Here is a 22654-nt window from a genome sequence, read left to right on the forward strand (position 1 = left end):
TGCATTTTCATAGATGCTCATAGGCATGTGCTGAGGCAGAGAGATGGCCCACTTTCCCTCTCTGCTTTCAACAGTGACTATCAATTCTTTGTGTTAATTATTGTTTACAGACTATTGTATGAGCAGAACAGACACCAAAACAATGACTGCTGTGAGGGAAGCCAAGGCCAGAGTTCCACCAGCAGTTTAGGGCGACATATGCCAGCACTTCTACAAAAGGAGAAAATAGCTGCTTCAGCAATCTCTTTCTTGCCCTTATAGCACCCACTCACTTTTATCTCCAGAAGTGCTGCGCAATCACACAGTGGTCTTAGTTAAAGCTAACCAGCAATATAATTACCTTTAGACTAGATTAATTTTCCACTCTGGTTCACTATGCAGCCACACAAATGCTTACATCACCATTTGGGAAAAGGCAGCACAAAACCAGGAATGACTGGCTAGCAGAACTGGGTGTATATGTTGCCTTCCTTGGTGTCAGCCTTGCCTCATGTTTGCTTAAGCTAATTGTTGAACTAGCCATAATCAGAGACCAGGGTGGGAAGATGCCACTCTGGAAGTTGATACCCTGGCAAAGTCCCAGATCCCCTATAAAGGAATGTCAGGGGATATCGGGCTTGGCTCTGCTCAGAAGCTGTGGGGAGTAGTAGTATAGACATAGTTCAAACAGCCACATTTTACCTACCTGAGTGGGCAAGGTGAAACCAACCTGTGATACAAGCACCTTTCTCTGTTGCAACTGCTGTGAGATCTTTCTGAACAGCAGAGATAGCAAGTTATTCAGATGGGATATGTCTGAATGAGGATCCTCTAAAAAATACTGTTTCATATTGCCTGTAAATACAAGCAGACATTGATACCATGGATTACCCCCTTTCTTGGAAAAATGTGAGTGCTGGAAGCTTCCACTAGAGAAAAAACAGCAAAGATCCCAAAGTAGTGAAGGCTCCAGAGGTAAAATACAGGTGCAGACACAGTTCCAGTGCAATAATCCAGGACTGTCCTAGGAGAGCATTCCTGCAGACTAGGGGGAATCTCATTACTGCATTTGGCTCTCTCTGACACTTAGCAATAGAGTTTGGTGTTGAGTAGCAATTTATTCTTCACAGAACAAAGCTATGTAAGTGACTGAAGGGCAAGAAGCAAGAAAAGATCTGTTTTGTTTTACTCTTTTATCTGATAGTGATGGAAGGGCAGGAAGATTTCCTGGGATCTGATTGACTGACAGAAGGAACATGCTTTTGTTGTATTCATACAGTGCCTAACCCATATTGGCTCTGCTATATGATGACAGTCCTTAGGCTGTCTTGAAATAATACTTTTATTCATATTTTTCTTGATTTACTCTCTCCTCAGGAATGTATTGTCCTTGAATTAAAGGTTGATAAATGTTTTCTCTTGTTGAAAACTAAAGTGTTGTTTTACTTGTTCAATTTTTTGGAAGACTTTGAGTTTTGTAGCATTCTAAGTAAGTAGGAGAAAAGCAAGTTTTACTCATTAGAGAGCAAAGCAAATTGAGTATAAATATGTCTTTCTGCACTTCCTTTCTGCCTTTCAAGGAAAATGTATATCCTAAGTAATCAGGCTATCATTAAAGTTTATGCAGCTCCCTCTATCTAAGAGAGAAGGGCCTTTTATGACTGCAAGATTTGCTCAGTCATTTTTTTACTGCTTGAATATACATTGTTATACTTCTTCATATGGCTTTCTGCTCCTCACGCATAAATCCTATGTTTCAAGCTATAAGCAACTCCTGGTCATGTCAGTATAGTGCAAGCTCCCACTTCTTTGCTAGAAGAAGGGAGAAATGAGTTGAGCTGTCTGGACTGAGCAGAAAAACAGGGAGCCTGTTACCAGCCTCAAGAAAAAGATCCTTGGGAAAAAGAACTGAAAAAAAAACAAATTTACAAAGATTATTCAGGAAAGCTATTAAATCTGCTTGTTCAAAATTTCCTGCTCTGCTTGAGTAGAAAATGGACAGAGAGGGATATTTACATTAAAGAGAGAGGGGAGGTGAGTTCTCTGGATATTAATCATCCCAATTTACTTTGACTCAAATAAACCTTCCTTCTTACCTTTTGGAAAGAGTAGACACTGCTGTCATGACAGTTGTAAATATAAAAGGGCTACGTGGGTATTTTATGTTTTATTATATTAACCTTATAAACCAGTTACTGAGACTTACAGCAGATTGCAGCTGATATACAGCTTTTGCATGAATTAAAAATTAGAGAACTGCCATAGTGCAAGAAGTCTTCAAGAACAGGAATTCTGGGCTGGACAGTTAAGTTTTGAGCTGTGCTAGCAATAGAACTCATGCAGGTCAAAAACTGGAAGTGAGAAAATTACAGGAGGAAATAAAAACAAAGTGATAAACTGGAGAAATTTTTATTTATCACACTCTTAAAATTCCATTTGTTTTTCTTGCTACTGCAAACCTTTTTTTAACAAGCTAAATTTGAGTATTTAGTTCAAGCTAACTATTTAGTTCACAGCTACTGTTATCTAATATGTATAATCAAATCCTGTAAACAAAGGTCTTGAATTATCTAATGCTGGAGAAGACTTTTCCACTCTCTCTGGCACTGTCAGTAGCACAGTCAGAGCTCAGGCAGAGATGTTAGAATGTGGATCAGCCATATCATATGCAAACGTTTATTTTTTCCAGTTGGTAGTTACAGGAAATGACAACTTTTCCACCTCAATACTGCAATTCTGACCCATTGTTTCTGTGTCTTTTGTACAAACACCTGAAAATGGAACATGTTAGAAATACTGAAGCAGTTTTTCTAAATATTAGCAAAATAAGCTGCTTCCACTTTCCAGAATATTTCTGACATTTTAAAAAGAAGTCAACTTTGATGTCTCTGAAATATTTTTTTTACATTTTCCATTTGGCCAAAGCTGAGAGTTGATTTCTTCCCAAATTCACAAGTAATTTTTGCTGCAAGTTGCCATAGTGCAAGTGCGAGGTAAGGTGGTTGACTCTCATTTCCCACAGTGTTCACAGACATGTGGCAGTGGTATCCAGAAGCGAGATATACTTTGTAAGCAGCGCCTGGCAGATGGAAGCTTGTTAGAGCTGCCAGAAACCTTCTGCTCCATGCCAAGACCAGTTACCCAAGAAGCCTGTAAAAATGAGGATTGTCCCAATGAGTGGCTTCTCTCTGACTGGACACAGGTATGCTATTTGTGTGCATTAATATTGTGCTTTTCTTGGTGATGAAGTTCCTCAGTCACGTGGGATAGAAGAGCCGAATGAGCTCAGACTTCACAAAGCGTGTTATGCCCAGTTTTGTCCTGTAATCTGTCCTTACCTTACCTTCCCCTGATAGGGGATGTGATCACTAGATCAACGTTCCTCTTTGAAAGATTGCTTCCACAGATGTGATTCAGCTATCCAGGCAAACCATTATGACCTCACTTTTGATGTAAACACAAGCCATGTTCAAAACAATAAATCCCTGCCTCTGTCAATGCCTATACATATGTTCATCCAAGGCATCAGTGAAGAGTAATGTTTACTTCTCCAAGGTAAATGCTTTTTTCTTCCTAAAGCCTGGCTGTTCTGATGTCAATAGTCTTTTCCTCTTGAGGCCACTCCAAAATTTCCTTATGATGCAGAGAAGAGAAAGGATTCCTACAGTCTATTATAGTCACATCATTACAGACACCAAGCCTCTTTCATTTTAGGACACCACTTTTGAGATGTTAGCTAGCTACTTTTTTCCTTCAGTTTTTAGGGGATTGCAAAAAACCTCACTCTACTGAAGTCTCTTGCACTTCCCCAGGCTCCCTTCTTCTCCCCATATGTCTTAAGAAAATTTCCCTTTATACTTATGACAGTATAATTTGACCTTTTAATGCTACAAAGCATGAAAATCTGTCCCCAACTTGCAATCTCTGCCCCCACTCTCCCAGTTCCCATTCATAAAAAGAGGTGGAAATTGTCTTAATTGTGAAAGAAACACCTGACAGCTCACAGACCTGCCCCACCTGCAGCCTTCATATGCTCATCTCTCTTGAAATTTTACTCAAATAAGTGGATGTTCTCATGAAGTCTACTGCCAGAACACACGTAGCCATTCTGGCAGTGAAGATGGTAATTCTATTCCTAATGTATCCTCTTTCACAAGAACTTGCTACGTGGTTTATGTTGACATTCATAGAACTCACATATTTGGGTATTGGCACTTACAAAAATCAAGTATGACTTCACTTTCTCCTCCCCATTTTAATTAAAGGCTGCCATGTTTTTGCTCTTCTTCAATTAAAGGCTTCTGGTTTTGCACCTACATGTAACATAAGTGCTTGTGTATCTTTGTGCTACCAACTTTACAGCAACTTTCAGACACCTTTACAAACTGCTTCCTGGGTTCCAGTACAGTGGAACTGCCTGTATTCTCACTTTCTGTGATGCTGTATAAATAAACATGATATAAAACAGGCATGCTAAATTCCACCGAACAATGCCCACTTGTGCATTGAGCACCACAGTCTGGTATTAGCAGATTTATACTCTTTTGTGTAAGCCACTTCGAGTAACTACCAGGCTGCGGTAACTCATTGGAATCTGAAACATTCATCCATTTATTATTTCTAATAGATCTGCAACAGTAAAGCTCAAAGATTATGTTTAGGCCAGATTTTAGCAGAACAGGATGTATGTGAAGCGCAACTCAACATGGCCTGCTCCTGGCTATGAGCCGGAGTTTTTCCAGCCAGCAGACACAGACATACAGGAACTAAGTGCAAAGACAGCTTTATACTGTAGCACAGTACCACTAAAACAAGGGACACCATTCAAGAGGAAAATAGTGAAAAAGGGAGCATGGGATGATTCAAAGCCTCAAAGGTCAGAAAAGACCTGTTATTTCATCTCCATATTGTGCCTGCACTGTTTATAACTGAATGGCCAGGTGCTGCTCTGCTTTATTCCACTGTGGTATTTTGAAAGCTGTAAATGATCTGTACTATGGTATGAGTATGCAATGTGGATATGGGAGATGAGGGGTTGTATGTGACAAGGAACACCCTTTTGCATTTAATACACCTGGTTCCTAATGTTTCTTATTCTGTTCCTAGTGTTCAGTGAGCTGTGGAGAGGGCATTCAGAGTCGAAATGCCATTTGCAGAAAGATGCGGAAAACCGAGGGATTTGTTACCATCAATTCCTCACTGTGCCCACCTTTGCCATTCTCATCCTTGATCAGGCCCTGTGCACTAGGCACCTGTGCAAGTAAGTGGAAAAGATGCTTGGGAGTGTCTGGCAAAAGAGGGCTTGGATGATCATCACTAAGAAATCTGTGCTGTCACCTGCTCCATAACCATCTCTTGATATAGTGTTACTCGGTCTTGCAGAGTAGCTGCTGCTGCTGAGTTTTTCTGTCTGTGAACAAGTATGCTTTGTTTAGCTATAAGGCAAGTCAGTGGATGCAAGCTATAAATTTTATTGTTGGAGCTGAGTCTGAGCCAATGTGCTGGAAGGGAGCTACTAGTTTCTGGAAGAACGGGTTCAAAATTCTGACCCAAATCTAGATCTAAATGTCACAACTGGAATATAGAGGCTCAGAAATATAGCACAGGAGCCTGAGCGCAGCCACAAATAAACTATCTGCTAGAACAGCTGCAAAGAAAATGGTTGCTAAGGGATTTTTTTGAAGATCACTTAAAAATTTATTATTTCATCATGCCACTCAGAACTGTCAATGACCCGAGATTTCTAATGAACCATGCAACATAAGTTAGATGTATTTTATGTTGGTATTTCATGCATTTGTTTTTGCCCTTCACAACAGTGGTAGTCTCCCTGTGTGCCCTTCCCTGGCTTACAGTAAGCCAACTGGATATGCAAAAGTTCAAAATTCAGCCTATCTTTGGCTTAAAACTATGAACTCTGAAACTTTTAAATGTTGGGTATGTCAGGGAGAAAAGATCTGACGTTTAGATCCAATGCTGAGTCCAAACGTTGCATGGTATTTGCTAATAATATACCTATTATTAGTATCATAATTAGTAGAATAATAGGTATTGCTGTTTTATTTAGTGCTTCATAACAAAGATCTTTGTTGTAGAGATCTGGAAACTGGAAGGACACACTGAACTAGTGCACTTTAATAGTATTTACTGTGTTTGTAAACGTAGTCCAGACAGTTTAATTCTGTTCAAATTACTGCCTGAGGTAGCAGCACTTCACTCTTCCTTACTGATGTAAGCTGCAAGATCATTTTGCCTATGAGGGTTTGGATGATAAACATTTGTTTTTTCAATGTATTTACTAAGCAACAATCTCAGTTTAAATACTTTAGTAACAAGAACTACATATCCACTCAAGTTTTCTCACTCCATAAAGATTTTATCCCTGGGTGTATGGTTTCTGCATGTTCCCTGGGTGGGTCTAATTCTGCATGTTCCCTGGGTGGGTCTAATTCTGCATTCCTAAAGCGCACCTTGTTATTCCTCTTATTTTGAGTGCTCCAACTTAATGTTCAGCATCTGGTGTCCAGTTTCTCCCATTACTGTCTAATGGGTCAAATGCTGCCAGCACCAAAGTAAACTGCTTGTTTGGTTTAACAGTATGACATACTAATAGTATTAATGATATTCCAGGGCACAACAGACCAGCTCATAAGGAAAGCCCCCATATTATGGCCATAAAGAAAGTTTACATCCAGACAAGGAAGCAAAAGAAGCTACACTTTATTGTGGGTGGGTATGCCTACCTGCTGCCCAAAACATCTGTTATTCTTCGATGCCCCACAAGGAGGTTCCAAAAATCAATGATCATTTGGGAGAAGAATGACAAGAGGCTTGTCAGCTCAGCTCACATCACCATTGTACCCTATGGGTACATAAAAATCCATCATTTGAAGCCTTCAGACACTGGGACATACACCTGCATGGCAGGGCCAGCCCAGGAGCATTTTGTAGTTAAACTTATTGGAAGCAACAAGAAGATCATTGCTGGGCAGCCAACTGTTATTAGGGAGGAAGAGGCCATGAGAAAGGCCAGTTTAAATGAAGCCTTGCGAACAGAGGAGAAACATATCAATGGGATTCTTTTCAACGGGAGCAAGCCTGAAAAGCGAGGACACCTTGCTGACCCCAGCAGGTGGTATGACGACATTGTCTCAAGGCTTCTACAGCACAGGAGCTGGCCAGGGGAAGATCTGGAGTCCTGGGAAGCCCAGGAGTCCACCGACAGAAATGCATCCTCAGAGGAGGACCAGAGCCAGGAGTATAACCTGCCATTTACTATGGTCACAGAGCAGAAACGCTTGGACGATATCATAAGGAATTTGTCTCATCAGCCTGAGGAGCTTAAAGATGTCTACTCTGAGCAGCTTGTTGTGCAGCTGGCTCACGAGGTTTTCAAGAGCCACTTGGAGCACCAAGGATCTGTCTTCAAAGCATCAAGGAGAGGAGTAGATTCAACCTTGGTGGAGTACCCTCTCCACAGACACGTTTCTGGATTTACCAGCTCCCTGAGGACATCATCCGCTGAAACATTTCTTCCCACCTCTGTAGATATGTCAAATGGCTTGGGCAGACCTCATCAAAAGCCTGCAATTCTTCGAAAGATTTCAGCAGCACAACAGCTTTCTGCTTCAGAGGTTGTTACCCACCTGGGACAGACAGTGGTTTTAGCCGGTGGCACACTGAGCGTGCTACTTCATTGCGAAGCGGCGGGAAACCCAAAGCCCACCATCAGCTGGTCTAAGAATGGAGAGGAGGTGAAATACAATGATAGGTAAAACATATTATTCAACTTTTAAGAAAGTATTTGATATTTTGACTCGTCAGTTTCCATGTTTTACTGCCTGTCAGTCCCATGGACAAAACCATATTTTGCTGTAGTCTCATTTCTTAGCAGAAAGAATGGCTAACATACATGAAGTGGTAAACAGGGCACTGTAACTCTTCAGCAAAGTCTGGATGCTGGGTCAGCCTGGTGTTGCTAACATGAGCTTTACTTCTCTTTCAGTAAGTAAAAAGAAGAGTTTGTAAAGTAGATAAGTGCCTAATGCAGTCAACAGAGCACTCCATATCTGGAGGCTGAGATCCTTAATATATTTTCCCATGTGAAGGTAGAAGTTTCTTCTATGAAGGCTGGTTTTGCAATAGGAAAATGGATTATTGATTATCACTATTATCCTCTGTTGGAGATATGAATTGCATTTCTCACAATGCTCCAGCAGGGTCTGTCTGACATGGTTGTAGAAGAAGATGGAGGAAGTGAGGCTTCTGCCTTTCACACATGTATCTGTGTGTGAAACCGCCCCAAAATAAACCTCAGGGGGCATTACCATCACCATTCACTTTGTATGTTCTGATAAAAGACTGGAAGCTGTGGAACCATACTTCATGGCTATTTGCAGCTATGCTGTCATCTCAACACACTGATCTCTAAACATCAGTCTGCTAATGTGAGTTGGTGCATCACCATCTGTTCAAACTCCAGTGTTCTGGCCCGACATGTAGCCTGAGAACTTGAGTAACAAAGCACTTTTATCAGTGTACCACAGAAACTATGCTGGTTTTACTTCAGGTAGCCTTTACCTGCCTATCACTCCACATTATTGATTTGTGTGCAAGGGCACACAAAAAGAGACTATTTTCAGTGCTAATTATATGCTTAACTGTTGATAACATACATTTTTTCCATGTGTGTACTAGAGATTTTATATTTCGGTTCTATTCTGTGAGAAAGTGGTATATAAGGATAGACAGACAGTGTAAGAGGCAGTTATATTAACTAACATGGTACAACACAATAGTCCAGGGATTTGCTAGCAGCTCCTTCTGCACAAGATACTGGCCTCAGTTAAGACATCTGAATTTAGTCATGAGGTCAACTTGGGAAATGAAAAAAGATGGAGTCAAGGCAAAAATTAATTTCCAGTGTGGTGTCTGTGGATCATCCAGTAAGATCTTGATGCAGGTACAAATGGTCCTTCTGTATATTTATACAATTAGTTTACTAGTTCCTTTATCACTTTGGCAACTGAATCACTCAAAAATCGTTTTCTCTAATGTACTGAATTTCCTGGTTCTTGTCTCTCTCTCTGTGTCTGAAAGCTAGTAGGTAAATTAGGTTTCACACAAAAAAATGATAACTTTTTCAGGGGGAGGGGACACTAAGAGCAAGAATGTATCTCTTGTAGAAATCACATGCAGTCTTAATCAAGATTTGGGCCTATAGTATCCCTTTATTTGGCCATATTCCTGTGAAAATATCATGGCCCCCCAAAAGATTCATATATAGATTTTTAGTGCCAGTGGTTACATCCTGTTGGAATTGTGCCATTAAGGTGTTGTGTTTTTTTTCTCTACTTGAAATGACTGTGATTTTTATGGTATGCTTGAAAAGGAATGGAGGTTACATAAAGTCCATGTGTTGTGAATGCTGGACACTACACTGTTTTGCCAGTTGACAGGGTTAACACAAAGGACACAGACACCAAGCTAAAGAAATAGGCTTATTTTCCTTTAGTTTAAAGCAGCAGAAAGAATAAGCAAGGTAATGCACCTAGTCATTACTACATAAAGCTAGCTATAGTGATTAAGAAAGATCCATCACCAATTGCCCTCCTACTTTACCATCATCCAGACCCGTGCATCAGCTGGGGAGCCCCGTCACAGCGAAGGGTCAGAGAGCCTTTCCCGGCAATTGGGAAGTCCTACGCAGTGCGTCCACTCGTAGGTGAGGTCTGCATCTGTGCTGTGAGAGGGTCCGGCTTTTATACAGTTTAACAAACAAGTCTATACAAAATGCACGAGAGATAGCTGGTAGATTGACATGCCTCACTCTGGCATGTCCAGATCTGGCCAGGATCCGGGCACGTCTGAGGAGTTTCTGGTTTTCTTTACATTTGGGATTTATAGTTACTTCCTGTTGTTTGCTTATAGTTCCCAGGGATTGTTCCTAGGGTTGCATTTTCACGCTGATAAGATGCTGGTTGCTGGTTGGGGAATTCACTCAGAAGTCAACCTTGGTTTGTGGCCTATTGTTTGGGCCCCTTTTTTGTTCCATACACTCATGAGAAAATTGCAAGTTTATCTCACAACACACAAGCAGCCACGGTGTAACAACAGGAAGATTCATTTATTTGACAGTAAAACAGTCTTACAATTTCTGAAATTTTAGTTTGGATTTTATATTTTTTAATTTTATGATGCCTTTCAACTTTTTTTTTTTTCCATTCAGTTTGGCTGAAATAGCCTTAAATACTGTATTGTATTTCTGCATTGTCAGGCAAGTATATCTGCTCAAAATTTCTATTGGAAAGACTCAAGGAAGAATAGTTTATTTACCAGTTAATAGCGGTTGAGGCAGTTTCCACTTTATGAACTTCCTTCTGAACTCATCATTTATGGTTCCTCCAGGTTGATGGGTGCAGGAGAAAATGAGCAGAGTTCTGGGCTTCAGAGATATTCAGCATATGTAGCTTTGGAGTTAATGGAAGTTTAGAAATCATGGTGCATATAAAAATTGGGTTGTGGATGTTTTGCTGGGCTCTTAACAGCAGTATTCTGGTTTTGGCTCAGAATGCTCTTGCTGGCTGACAATCAGCTGTGTAAATGAAAGCCACAGTTTAAGCAGTCTCACAGTGTGCTGCTGTAAACTGCAAGGCTATCTGCATGTGGTGGTGTTTGGTATGCTTGAGATGTCTTTCAGCTGTGTAGTTTGCATTCTTCATACTTTGCCAGCCACTGAATGGAGAAGAGAAACCAGTTTCCAGCCCACCTCTCTCTTAATGGGAATAAGAAAATTAATATGCATAGGCCTTCCTGTACCAGTATCAGAGAGACTTTTTGTGAAAAAGGTCAGAGAGTTGTGCTGAAGTCCCTCAGCTCATGCCCTACTGAGTATACCGAGATTCTGGTTGTATCTGGTTTGTATTGTGATTTTTAGAGTGTAGTCTTCTGATTTTAAGTTGGATGATAGCTATCTGTATTGTGCATTACTGAATACTGAGATAAAGGCACTCACTTTCATGCATAGTGGCCATGGTTTTTGTCTGGACCAGTAATGTAGCGACGAATGGCTCTATTCCCATTGCCCCCTTCCATGAGCAGTTCCATCCATCCACCTAAAAGTATTTATGACTGCTACTACATAGCTCCACCTGCAAAAACTAATTTATTTAGCTTTAGTCTAGGTACTGTCACAATTTTTTTTAGCTTTAGTCCAGGTACTGTCACAAAAAGATATAACACAGGCCCTAAAAAAGTGTTTGTTTTCAGTTACTCAGTAGAATGAAAACATATGACACAAAAAGCTGCAGCAGTTGAAAATATCTATGTGGTTCCAGTAAAAGATCCTTGTCATATTCATATTCAGCCCAAGTGCATGTTTAATATGAGTATCCATACTCTCTCCTAAGGTTGAAGTGTCAGCATGGGTTTTGAGCGCAGTTTCAGAGCCTGATATATAGCAAAGTCTGGAGAATTCTGTAAATAATGGCAAATGTTTTGTAAAAAATAAACAAACAAACAAAACTTCCTTATGAATCAATTTTAAAAGTGAAAAGTCTTTGAGGGATTTATGCATTGTTTAGTAAGCCTTCCAAGTACGCTGTAATTTCCAACACTGGGAACCTGTTGGTACTTGATAATTCAACTTTTCTAAAACAGAAAGGTATTTTATAAATGGACATGAAACAGAATGTAAACAGTAGGTGATAGAATTAGGTGTTTGTGAGGTGCCATCTGAATTATGCAATAATATAGGTCCTGTAAAATACATTTTTGTCTTGGAGACAATGCAGTGTGGAGTAACTGAGATGAGACTGATTAAACATTGAACTGTATTATTTTAAGTCCATAAATGAGATTCTGAAGACATGCTGCTGACAGAAAGAATTGCTACAGCTGGCATTTTCTTCACCACTGACAAGCAACCCAATACCTAACAAAAATAACAATCTATGAGCAAGTAGGGAATCCAGCCAAAATCATTCTATACAAAGAAGGATAATAAAAGATATGCTTTCAGGAAAAGCAGCTATGCCAAACTGTGACACACAAAACCCAGAAAGAATTATTAAAAAGAAGAGACCATTGACTTTGTTTCTAGAGAAGGACATTAAAACTTGGATTGCAAAGATAGAAAGATAGAGCTCCATTGGAGTTTATTTTTTAAAAAAAAAGCAGTTATCTACCTGGCCTATTTCTATTCCTAAAAATATTTGTGCTGGATCTTGAGATGATTTAAACTGAGAAAGAGAGATTTACATCAGCAGAGTTGATTAACAACAAACAAATTATAATCCCGCGTGTTTTACAACATGAAATATTAAGCAAGCTCTTTCCTCAACATTTAGGTGACAGAAGCATTTCTAAAAACCTTTTCAGGAGGTTATAGGTGTTAGTTTGATGTAGGACTGACTGCTCAGCCTACAGACTGCATTTGCACACATGCAGGCAGAATGCACACAACTTTTAACTGTTATACGCTAGTATAATTTGAGACAAATTCTGAAACTAATGAGTTCCATGTAGAGATTGAACCAGTCACTGTTAAACTGAAAAATGTACGTGTGAGGTATTGATGCACAGTAACAGTAGTTTTGCAAGTAAAGAAATGTCTTAGCTGCTAGCACTGTTAGCATTGGCTAACTAGAAGTCTGCCCTGTTTATGACTAAGCGGTAAGAAAGAAAAGATCCTTGAAAGTAGAAGTGGGGAGGGAATTCCTTCAACCACTGTTTTTGGGTTTTGGGGTTTTTTTGCTGTGAAAGCAAAGAGGCAATTAAAAAATTATTAATGTTTGTTTTGCAAATTTGCATTTTTCTAGGCACTCGCAAAACTTGGATGACAAAAGGCAGCTCTTTCCTTTTTTAATAATAATAATAATAATTAATAATAATAATTAATAATAATAATAATAATAATAATAATAAATACTCAAAAAATGGTCAAAAAATAATTTAACTCTGGATTTTTTCCTATAACAGATTTTGATGGGTGGCCCTAATCTGGTTTGGTTTAGATATCTATCACCCACAGTGTTGTACAAGATGAAGTATCTGTTGCTTTTTGGTGCATGAGACATCAGTTTTTACTGAGGGGGTGGGAGTGGAAAGAAACTCATCACTTCCAGGATCTGTGAGCAGACTTCTGTTCCATGTGTTTTACAGAAGTATCTCTCCCTCCCTTTCACCTTTGCCACTGTCAATCACAACCTCAACTAAGAGTTTACGTAAAACAGCTACTGAAAGTTGCTGATGAGAAAAGTAATTTATCATTAGGTTCTATCAACAGTTTCAGCTAAAAAAATTAAGAGAAAGGAAGAGTACTAATTAAATACACTGTGCTGAAAATAAGGATACCTAAGGATGGACAGGAGCCCATGGACTGAATTCTTGCTTAAACAGGTATACATCAAGACCGGATGGAGTTATACCATTGCAAAACCAGAATGTGAAAATAAGCAGTTCATAAGACCTCTAAGGTCATATTCATCCCATTTAACCATGGACTGTACACTGAGATCACAGTAGGATACTCTTACTGGTAGAGGAGAGAAACAGTTGGTTCAGCCAAAGGGGGAGCTAAGGATTCCTCTCTGTCTTCACTGACGATTAGGGGCAGCGAGACTGCTGAGTTTGTACAAGCTACCCATCAATCAAAGAATTTGGAGTCTATTTCAGTCTTTCACACTGAGCCTGTGGTTCACTTCACTTCTTTCCACCTAGCTTCTGCAGGTTTCATTATTTTTCCCTTGCAATAATTTGGCTTTTTCTTTACTATTGCTACTCCTACTTCGCAGAACTGGGAGACAGGGAGCCTAGGCAACTGTCCTGGTTCAGGCTGGAATAGAATTCATGTTTGTTTTGGTAGCTGGAGGAGTGCTGCAGCACACTGAGACCCCAGAGGCTCTCCAGGTATGAGAGCCCTTGCCTGTGTGCGGGGGGCGGGGGGAGCACAGCTGGAGTGCTGGGCCCAGATTGGCCGATAGTCCATGTCATGTGACATTGTGCTCCCTATATAAAGGCAGAAGTGGGCTGGGAGGGGCTCTCACTTCCTGGAGTGTGGCTGTGGGGCCTTTGTGTTCGGGATCAGCAGCCGGGTGTCAGTCAGTTGGTGGGTGGGTGGTGAGCAGCTGTATGGTACATTACCTGCTGATACTGCTGTCAGTGTATTGTTCTGTTACTGTTATTAAACTGTTTTTATCTCAACCCGCGAGTCTCCCTTTGCCCCTCCAATTCCCTCCCCATTCTCAAGTGGGGGAGGGTGGCTGAGCGACTGCGGGGCGTTTAGCTGCTGAGTAGGCTCAAACGATGACAGCAACTCATTCAACATCATACAGGAAGTGACACAGCAGAGGAGGTTTCACAAACCATGGGCAGATGTCCAAAGTACTCAGCAATCTTTCTCTAATACACATATCAGCAGTAGAAGAACTGGGAATGAAACTAAAATTTAATTTAGAAGTCTCTATATAAGACTTTAAATTTCTTAATAGCATTTAAAATATAACCTAAAGGTCTGAACTGTAAAAAATTACCTAAACCTGAAAAAATCCCAGTAAATGTATTCATGCTTACACAAACTAAGAGGCTGTTACATCTTTCTTTCTGGATTTTTCATTCCAGGATGCTACTTCAGCCTGATGATTCCTTACAGATACTAGCGCCTGTGGAAGCTGATGTGGGTTTCTATGCTTGCAATGCATCCAATGCCCTGGGATCTGATTCTGTCTCCATTGCTGTCACTCTAGCAGGTAATAGTTCACTTCGTCTGACTGCAGGATGGTCCCTACTACTTGTGTGATTCTGGACAGAAATTTTTTGTGAGGAAACAGATGGCTGTGGATGCTGGGTGGACAAGGTGGGTCAACAGAGGTACACTGGTGAAAACACGGGATGTGAACTCTTGAAAACCCCGAGGCATAGTTCAATTTTCACAGACAGTTTGTGAGCTTTGTGGAGTTCTGCAAGAGATCAATGCTTTTTCTCACTTTCTGCATCTGACCCGTGCTCTCAAGACAGTGCTCATGCTGGTTATTCACAACCCATATAGGCAGTGCAGTCCAAGCCTCCCAATTCTTATGCTTAATTTTAAACCTATGGCTGATCTCTTCAAGTCTAACAGTCTGATCGAAGGACTTACCCAGATGTACATTAGGCAAGCCTGAAAAATACCAGAGCTGAAGAGCTAGCCCTTTGCAGGCTCAAGCCCTATATCATATTTGATCCATTGTGGCACAAGCATAGCTGACGCTGTTTCAATTGCTGGCAAAAAGAGGTTCACAAAAAATTTACTTCTATGTTTATATTTCTCCAATAACAGTTGAGTTGTAAAGCAGACTAAATATCCTTTGTTAGTTTAGATTTCAGTTCTAAAGAAACCTCACCCAAATAAAAGTCAAGGGCAATGGGAGGAAGTGCATGAATCCAGTTTCTTCAAGGTTCATTAGTAGGCAATGTCAGCAGGCTCACAACCACACCAGGAGTAGCAGAAGGACAGAGCAACAAACGTGAATGAGGAGCTGTTGAGTAAGATGAAGGGGCAGAAGAGACAGAAGGACTGTGATGAAGCAGAGTAGTCTTAGAGAAGGATCCTATTTATCACAAAGGCAAAAGGAAACACATTAGGAATGCTAGAAAGCTTATTGACTTTTCAGACCTCTCCACTTCACTGGTCCAGAATGTGGAAGCAATTGGAGGCCTCCAGTGCCTGGGCAGCGACCGTCAGCTGCCAGTGTACAGTGTATCCATGTATGATTAGAGGAAGGAATAGATGTAGATGAGCTTGAGTTTTTTACACTAAATACAGAGAAAAATTCAGGTAAGAGGAGCATAAAGAAAATCTAAGATTGCAGCAGTGGCCCTCAATGAAGCTCTAATGATCAATAAACCAAGTGAAAAGAGACATTTTCTGTCCCATAGAAGGAGAACAGCTGAATTACCCAGAGTAGAAAATGAAGATCTGCATATTACATGTAGATAAAACAAAACAGACCAATCCTTTTTACACTACTGCAGATCAGGAATATCTTTGCTGAATCCTGGGCAGCAGGGCAGTGTTGCTGCTGCTAAGTCAGTATATATAGTGTTTTATAAGGAGCAACTCCACAGTAAACCTCTTGTGTTGCACCAGCAAGAAGCTGAACATGAGGTTAAAAAATCATCAGTCAAAACTGTTATTCTATCCCTATTGCTCCAGTGAGTTTAAAAGCAATAGTCCTTGTACAGTGTAGTTCGTGGAGACAATTTTATGTGAAGATATAGAAAAATAAACTGAGCATTAGGTATACATGTGACACAGGAAGGCTAATAGCTTTTTGATTATAATTAATTATCAAGGCTGTAGTTTAATTGGTTTAGATTAATTAACATTCTTGGAGGCCAGACTCAAGTTGAACTCTGCTTAGGAGCTGGTATACATTTCCATCTCACATCCAAGAGATAAACATCTTATAAAATGAGGCCATAAATATCAAAATGAGGTACTGAGCAGTTTTGGGGACAAAGCAGCAGCATTTTTGGCATAATGGAAGTACCTTCTCCAAAAAAAGCTAGAAAGCTGAGACCATCTTTAGAGGAATCAGGAATGGGGCTGAAAGCTTATTTCATTGAAGAATTTTCCCATCAGTTTAAAACATGCAGGCAAAAAAAGACAGTGGAATATATTTCCATATTTTTCAATGGTTTGCTACTCATTTATGGCTTGAACAGCTAACAGATTTTTAATCTTTTGATGATATTCTGGAAACCAATCAGGAAAACAAAAGGCTAATGGATAACTGAAGAATTTTTCTTTCTTTAATTTAGGCTTTGCCACAAAGCATCAAAACTTTTGGCGATATTTCAACAATAAACTGTAAAGTTTTACTTTGCTATTCCTAGTCATTGAAATCACGAAAAGAAAAATTTTAAAAATACCAAAAAAAACCCAAACTGGTATGACAGAAATTCCAGATGAAAGACAACTTTTAAAAGCCCAGAAAATATAACTATATGGAGCAATTTATAGTTAAGGCTTAATTAAATTTTCAGGACTTTCCATAAGCTCCATGAAACTAAATTATTTTTCTCACCTTTATCTTTTCTCCCTTAGTCACCTCCATATTAACACACAAATTAAGCCAGTGGTAGACATTAGCCTAAAACTGCAGCTTTCAGAAGCAGACGATGATATCTGAACCTGTTTTGTATCTGACCACTTATTTAAAGGGAGGAAAAAAAAATCTGTTTATAGATTTTTGGATAAAGATAAATTTGAAAATACAACACTGAGTCAAAAACACCTGTCCCATACCACTTAAAGCGATGTTGTAATGTTCTGCCCTTCCTGCCAACAATCCTGCCTGCAGAGCATTTTGACTGGCACAGGAGCTGCCTTAACCCAGTTCTGCTGCTTCACTCCCCTCTCTCAGAGCTAAGCCCAAGTGTCTCTGAACTGTTTTGTGTCATGTAGGCATGCCTTTACAGTGCTCCTACAAAGGGAGTTGAAGAAGGCTCCTCAAGTTATCCTGATGGTGGATAACTCCATAGCGAATACCACATAGACAGGCACAACAGGAGGGGAACACCTTGACCAACTTGCTTCTTGTCACCAATGTTGGAAGCACACTGAAAACAGTTTGAAAAGTTTGTTGCAGGCAAAGCAGGTATCTTTGATTAATGATAAACAGTGTTAATGCATAACACTGTTACTACAGGCTTTAAATAAAATAGAACAGGTCATCTGACAGAAAGGAGCTTGTTTGTGTTCCTCATCTTAAGCGTTTTTCTCATCATTATGAGAAAACTTTCTGGTTATGATCTGGTCTTTCCAATCCTAATGTTTTCATTGTAGGTTAAAGTAAATACAATAGGTGTGTAGAAATAGTTTGCATGTTGCTCTAAACCTCCTGCACTATGAATGTGTCTGTAGCCATCACTCAGGTTTCTTTTTCCTATGTTTGGCCTTTGGCAAAGGGTGGTATTTTGGTTGCAGTACCAGCTGAACATCTTGCTGCAGGTTCAGTTGTACAGGTGTTTATTGATTCACCTGGTTCTCATGTGTGTCCATATGGCTTTAATGCTATTCTACCTCTGCTCCAAGTATGCTTTTTCCAAGACAGCTTCTCTCATGGAATGTAGTGTCACTCTAGTATTATAAAGAACAGATGGCCTCACACTCCAGCACTTTCCCTTATTCGCCTGCCCTGTGTAGGTACTTTCACACAGAGTATCTCAGGCCATCTGTCCCACACAAGTCCAGTATGCTTGGTCTAATGAACTGTGGTGCTTTTTTTTATACAGGAAAGCCACTGATAAAGGCATCAAGAGCTACTGTGGTCAACACTGAATCACCTGCTGTCACTGTTGATATTGGAAGCACAGTGAAAACAATCCAGAGATCAAATGTTACCATTAGCTGCCTAGTTGCAGGTGAGAAATTACTTGGTCTCCCATGCAGGTGCCTTTGGCTATAAGTATCTGTGGGGTTCTTTGCTAAATTGGTGTCTTCAGGTCCAACTGGGTAAAACTGCAAGATTTTCCTAGGACTCAGACAAACTCCATTGTTTCCATTAATTCTTAGCATAGAAATTGTCCTCCTTTTATCAATACCAACAAGAAAAGTGTGGCAGCTTAAGAAAATTAGTCTGGGACAATAGAACAGGCATCTTTGTTAGAGATACACAGTATGATGTGAATACAGCAAAACTGAGGCACATTCCTAACTGTTGGGGATGTTTATGAGAGTATACAAGCATGGACTGATTCATTTCCTCATTGATGGAGTTTTCAAAGTCCACTCCAGTTAGTTCCTTCTTTTCCTGCCAAACTCTGTATTTTCAAATTAAGGTCATGTTAGCATACTCTTTTTCTGATTTTTATTTTTTCGTCTTGAGAGTGCAGGAATCCAGAGGAATTCTGCCGAAACAGGGTTCACCCTGAAACTATTTACCAGCCAGAGACTGAATGTCCCTCATTCTTACAGCAGTAGTTTCCCTCTTTCCAAATATGACCAAAAAAGGTTGACCTTATCTGCATGTTGCAGTCCTACAGATGTTGGTAGGAATGGTGTTAGTATGGGGAGGAGGGATGGTGGAAGAGGGATGGCTGGGAAATCTCTAAAGTCCCAGGGCCAGATCTTCGATTCATTATACTTTCATGCATAGTACAAGGGGGAACGGGAGGGGAAGGGAGAAGCTTATAAAACACAAAGTGAGCCATGCTGAGTGTTACACAAATATCTATGGTGGAGACTTGTATGAAGTCCCTTAGATACTTGCTTTAGCCTCTTGTCATCTAAAGTAGCTGCTAGGGACTCTAAGTAAGTATCTACACTGCAAATATACAAATATCCTGCCTTGTTTACACTTCCAGCTTACTTTAAGCACTTAGTAGTTATCACAAGTGCTGCCAACCACATCTGCAAATTATTAAGTGAAAAGAGTATCTGGCTCAAGTTTCACTATTTGGTCATCTGTCCTTTAGCAAAGCGTGCACAATAGCTGTGCAAACACTAGCCTGGGATCACAATTTGTTAGTTACTCTGAGGGATTCATGAAAGAAGAATACGGTATAATTTTTCTTAGTGGTTCATGAAGGAGTAAGTTCAGTAATTCTGTTTCCCTCTCAACTTAGACACTAGACAGCCTCTTGCAATTAGGCTGATGTCCAGTGTTGATTTGAAGGAAGGAGATTAAAGCTGTACTCTTTCCCCAGGCTCCTGCATGGCCACCTGCACTGACAGTGTGTGAAAGAGACTAAATATTATATGAACATAAATTATTCTGGATTTCTCTCTCTGGGTTCTCTCAGCTGCAGATGGGGAAGCCCTGCAGATGTTGACAGTGGTTGTTGATTTAAGAAGTGCAGCCATTTCCTGTCAGTATAAAGACATAGTGAAAAGAACAGGACGTGGATGAGCAAAGTTGCCACAGTTCTTATGGCATCAGAAAACTACAGGAGGGGAGCACAGTATGGTCAGGGGCACAGATTCAGTGCCTTTTCTGAGAGGAAAATAATCTCTAGCAATTTTATGAAGCCTACTTACTATGACAATTTACATCCATAATGGAAAATGTTAACAGTGTCACAGCAGAATTACTGTCTTCTCTCTCAGAAGGCTTTTTGCTATCTAGTGGCATTACTGTATATTGGATTCTTCTGTGATACAGAAGAAATTTGCTTAAATCATTATTTTCTTCATGGGCATTTATCTTCTGCTACTGCCTCCAGAGAAAATGTCAACTATGCTTGACACCAGGGTTTAATACTGTTGAAATTATGATAAAGACATAAATCATACTGGGAATAAAAGAGTAATGAGGGCAGAAATATTTTATAGGCACTAGAATCCTATTTTCATACAAATAGTGTTAATAATTGAACAGCAATTAAAAAAAGCTACATATGGGAAGAGATCCAGGATCAGAGTGATTTCCATCAGCTGTCTCACCCATGCCTGGATAATATATCATCTCATAAAACCTGTTAAAGAACATGAAAATAAATACAGCTTTCCTTCTAATATAAGCACAGATTTTTTGTTTTAGCATCAGGGTTGTGATTATCCAACCTTTTAATATATTTTTGATCATTCTACTTAGAACAATCAATTCTAGGGAGAAGAGTGACATGTACTATTGCTTCAGTCAGCAAATGTGTCATATCCTATGACGTCTTCGGAGTAGATGACCTTTACAGCTATGTAATTTGACAGAGTTCCCCAGAAGACATTAACAATGAAATGGCCATCAAATCATAGTATGTTAATGTGCAATGATTAATGCAATAACGTCTGATAATAAAAAAAGAATTAGAGTGCGAAAATGAACATAATTAGAAAGCAAACTAATATATCCAGAAATTATGTAGAGACTTATCTAGATGAAAAAAACTTTTCACACAGCTTTGTAAAGGTGTAGTCTTTTTCCTTCTAGTACTTTCCCTCTAGTCCTTTCAGAATGCTGTGAGACAGCACAGCAACTGAAAGTTGTTCCAGATCAGAATTTGGTGCCTGTTAATCTCATCATTATAAGATGTGTTGATATCACTGTGGTGTATAGTCTGTACTATAGGACCATGCATGTATTGGATCTTGAGATCTTGGCTCACATAAGGACAAGTCTTCACTGAGAATCAGCAGGACAGCAGAATAAATATTTGTAAAAGAAATATTAAGTATAAGGATCAGTTATGACATTTTCTACAGCTGCTCTTGCTGTCATGGGACAGAAATATGCACTTGCTTCTGGCAGGTGTTGATAAGCCTGGAGAAAGTTTCTCTAAAAACAACACATAATGAAAGAGAACATTACCAGAGCCTAGGGAGTAATTTTATATTGCTCTTTAATTTCTTGTGAAAGGCATAAGCACTATCAAAATGTGTGTTCTGAGCTGAATCTATAGATATTAGCTGTAAGACAAGGTAAACAAAATCATTCTGGATGCATTGGAGTTTAATTGGCCCATGATATGAATGATGTCAGGATGAAACTCTCATTTTGATTATACCACAAAGATATTGTGACTTTATTCAAGCTTGAAAATCAGCTTTATTTCATTTTACATTGCCACTTTGTCTATAGAGGTGAAAGAACATTTTTTAAACACAGTTAGGTGATTGCGGTCAATCCCAGACTTCTCTAAAACTAATCTTAAGGGAACTCCTACCCAAAGTCACTCAGGAGTCTTGCAGATGCCACTGACTTTCAGCTGGAGGATTTCCTTCAAACTTCAGAAAGACCGCAGCATTTCTGGTGTGGGAAGTTTGATTGCTGTGGACAATTTCACTTCCAGATGGGATATGGGAGCAATTTGGATCACATCAGTATCACTAGGAAGTTTTCTGTTGACTTCAGCATTTAAATTGTGCAGTTATTAATTCAGATATCAGAAGCCTCAATCAGTTTGGCCCAAGCTGTTACTGAAAATACAGTTAGACATGAAAGGGAGAAAAAAAATTAAAAATCTAGTTCTTAGGACATTTCTCCATGGCATCCTTCAGGCCATAAGACTTCTAACAGAGGCACCTGCCTGCAAAATGTCATGTATTATTAAACACTGTTGAGTCAGAACAGGTTTGGAAGAGTGACTTAGAATATATTACCATCATGTCCTTTATATCCTCTCTCTCTGATGTTTCAGCTTGCAGCTTTTTCAACTCTCCTAAACATTCTTTTTCTCTGTATTTCATCTATATGCTGGAGGTTATATTTTTCTAGTTCTTACATTGTTTTATAACTCATATTTGTTCACCAGCTGTACTGGATTCTGACATGCAAGTCACAGTTTCAAGAATGCTGTGGTGTTAGAAACAAGTCACCACTGCTAGATCCTTGTACAGCTATGCTTCCTTTCCCTGAAAGCTCCTGGTTTAGCAAAATTACTTTGATTGGAATACACAGTTTTCCTTGCTACATATCACAGGTAGCCTTTTTGTGCTGCCTACATGCCCAGAGATAGAGGGAAAGCTGAAGAAGAATAGACTTGGGTAGCTATTCACCAGCTGATGTCCTGACTGCTCAGCAAAGTGGGCTTTGTTTCCAGCTGGCACCTCTCAGATTTTCCGTGTCTGTGATTGTTTCTGCAAGGCAAATACATTCAGCCGTCTGTCCTCGGCCATTCACTGTTACCCCACACAACTGATTGAAATGCTCTTGCTACCCCTTGTGGTAATGCTGCACGATGATGCGTTTGCTCATCC

General features: G+C 39.8%; 1 protein-coding gene across 2 annotated transcripts in view; it reads left to right on the plus strand.

Moving 5' to 3' along the window:
- The window catches only part of ADAMTSL1 (ADAMTS like 1), a 206780-nt gene that overhangs the window by 148000 nt on the left and 36126 nt on the right, over window positions 1–22654 (plus strand). For both annotated transcript variants that reach the window (XM_033003851.2, XM_033003852.2), the window contains 5 exons: window positions 3002–3181; window positions 5086–5239; window positions 6610–7750; window positions 14599–14726; window positions 18256–18384. In XM_033003851.2, coding sequence (XP_032859742.1) covers window positions 3002–3181; window positions 5086–5239; window positions 6610–7750; window positions 14599–14726; window positions 18256–18384 — 1732 coding nt within the window. The remainder of the gene's footprint in view (window positions 1–3001; window positions 3182–5085; window positions 5240–6609; window positions 7751–14598; window positions 14727–18255; window positions 18385–22654) is intronic.

This window comes from Tyto alba, unplaced genomic scaffold, assembly GCF_018691265.1.
Source record: "Tyto alba isolate M040663 unplaced genomic scaffold, T.alba_DEE_v4.0 Super-Scaffold_42, whole genome shotgun sequence".
In the NCBI taxonomy this organism is placed as follows: Eukaryota; Metazoa; Chordata; class Aves; order Strigiformes; family Tytonidae; genus Tyto; species Tyto alba.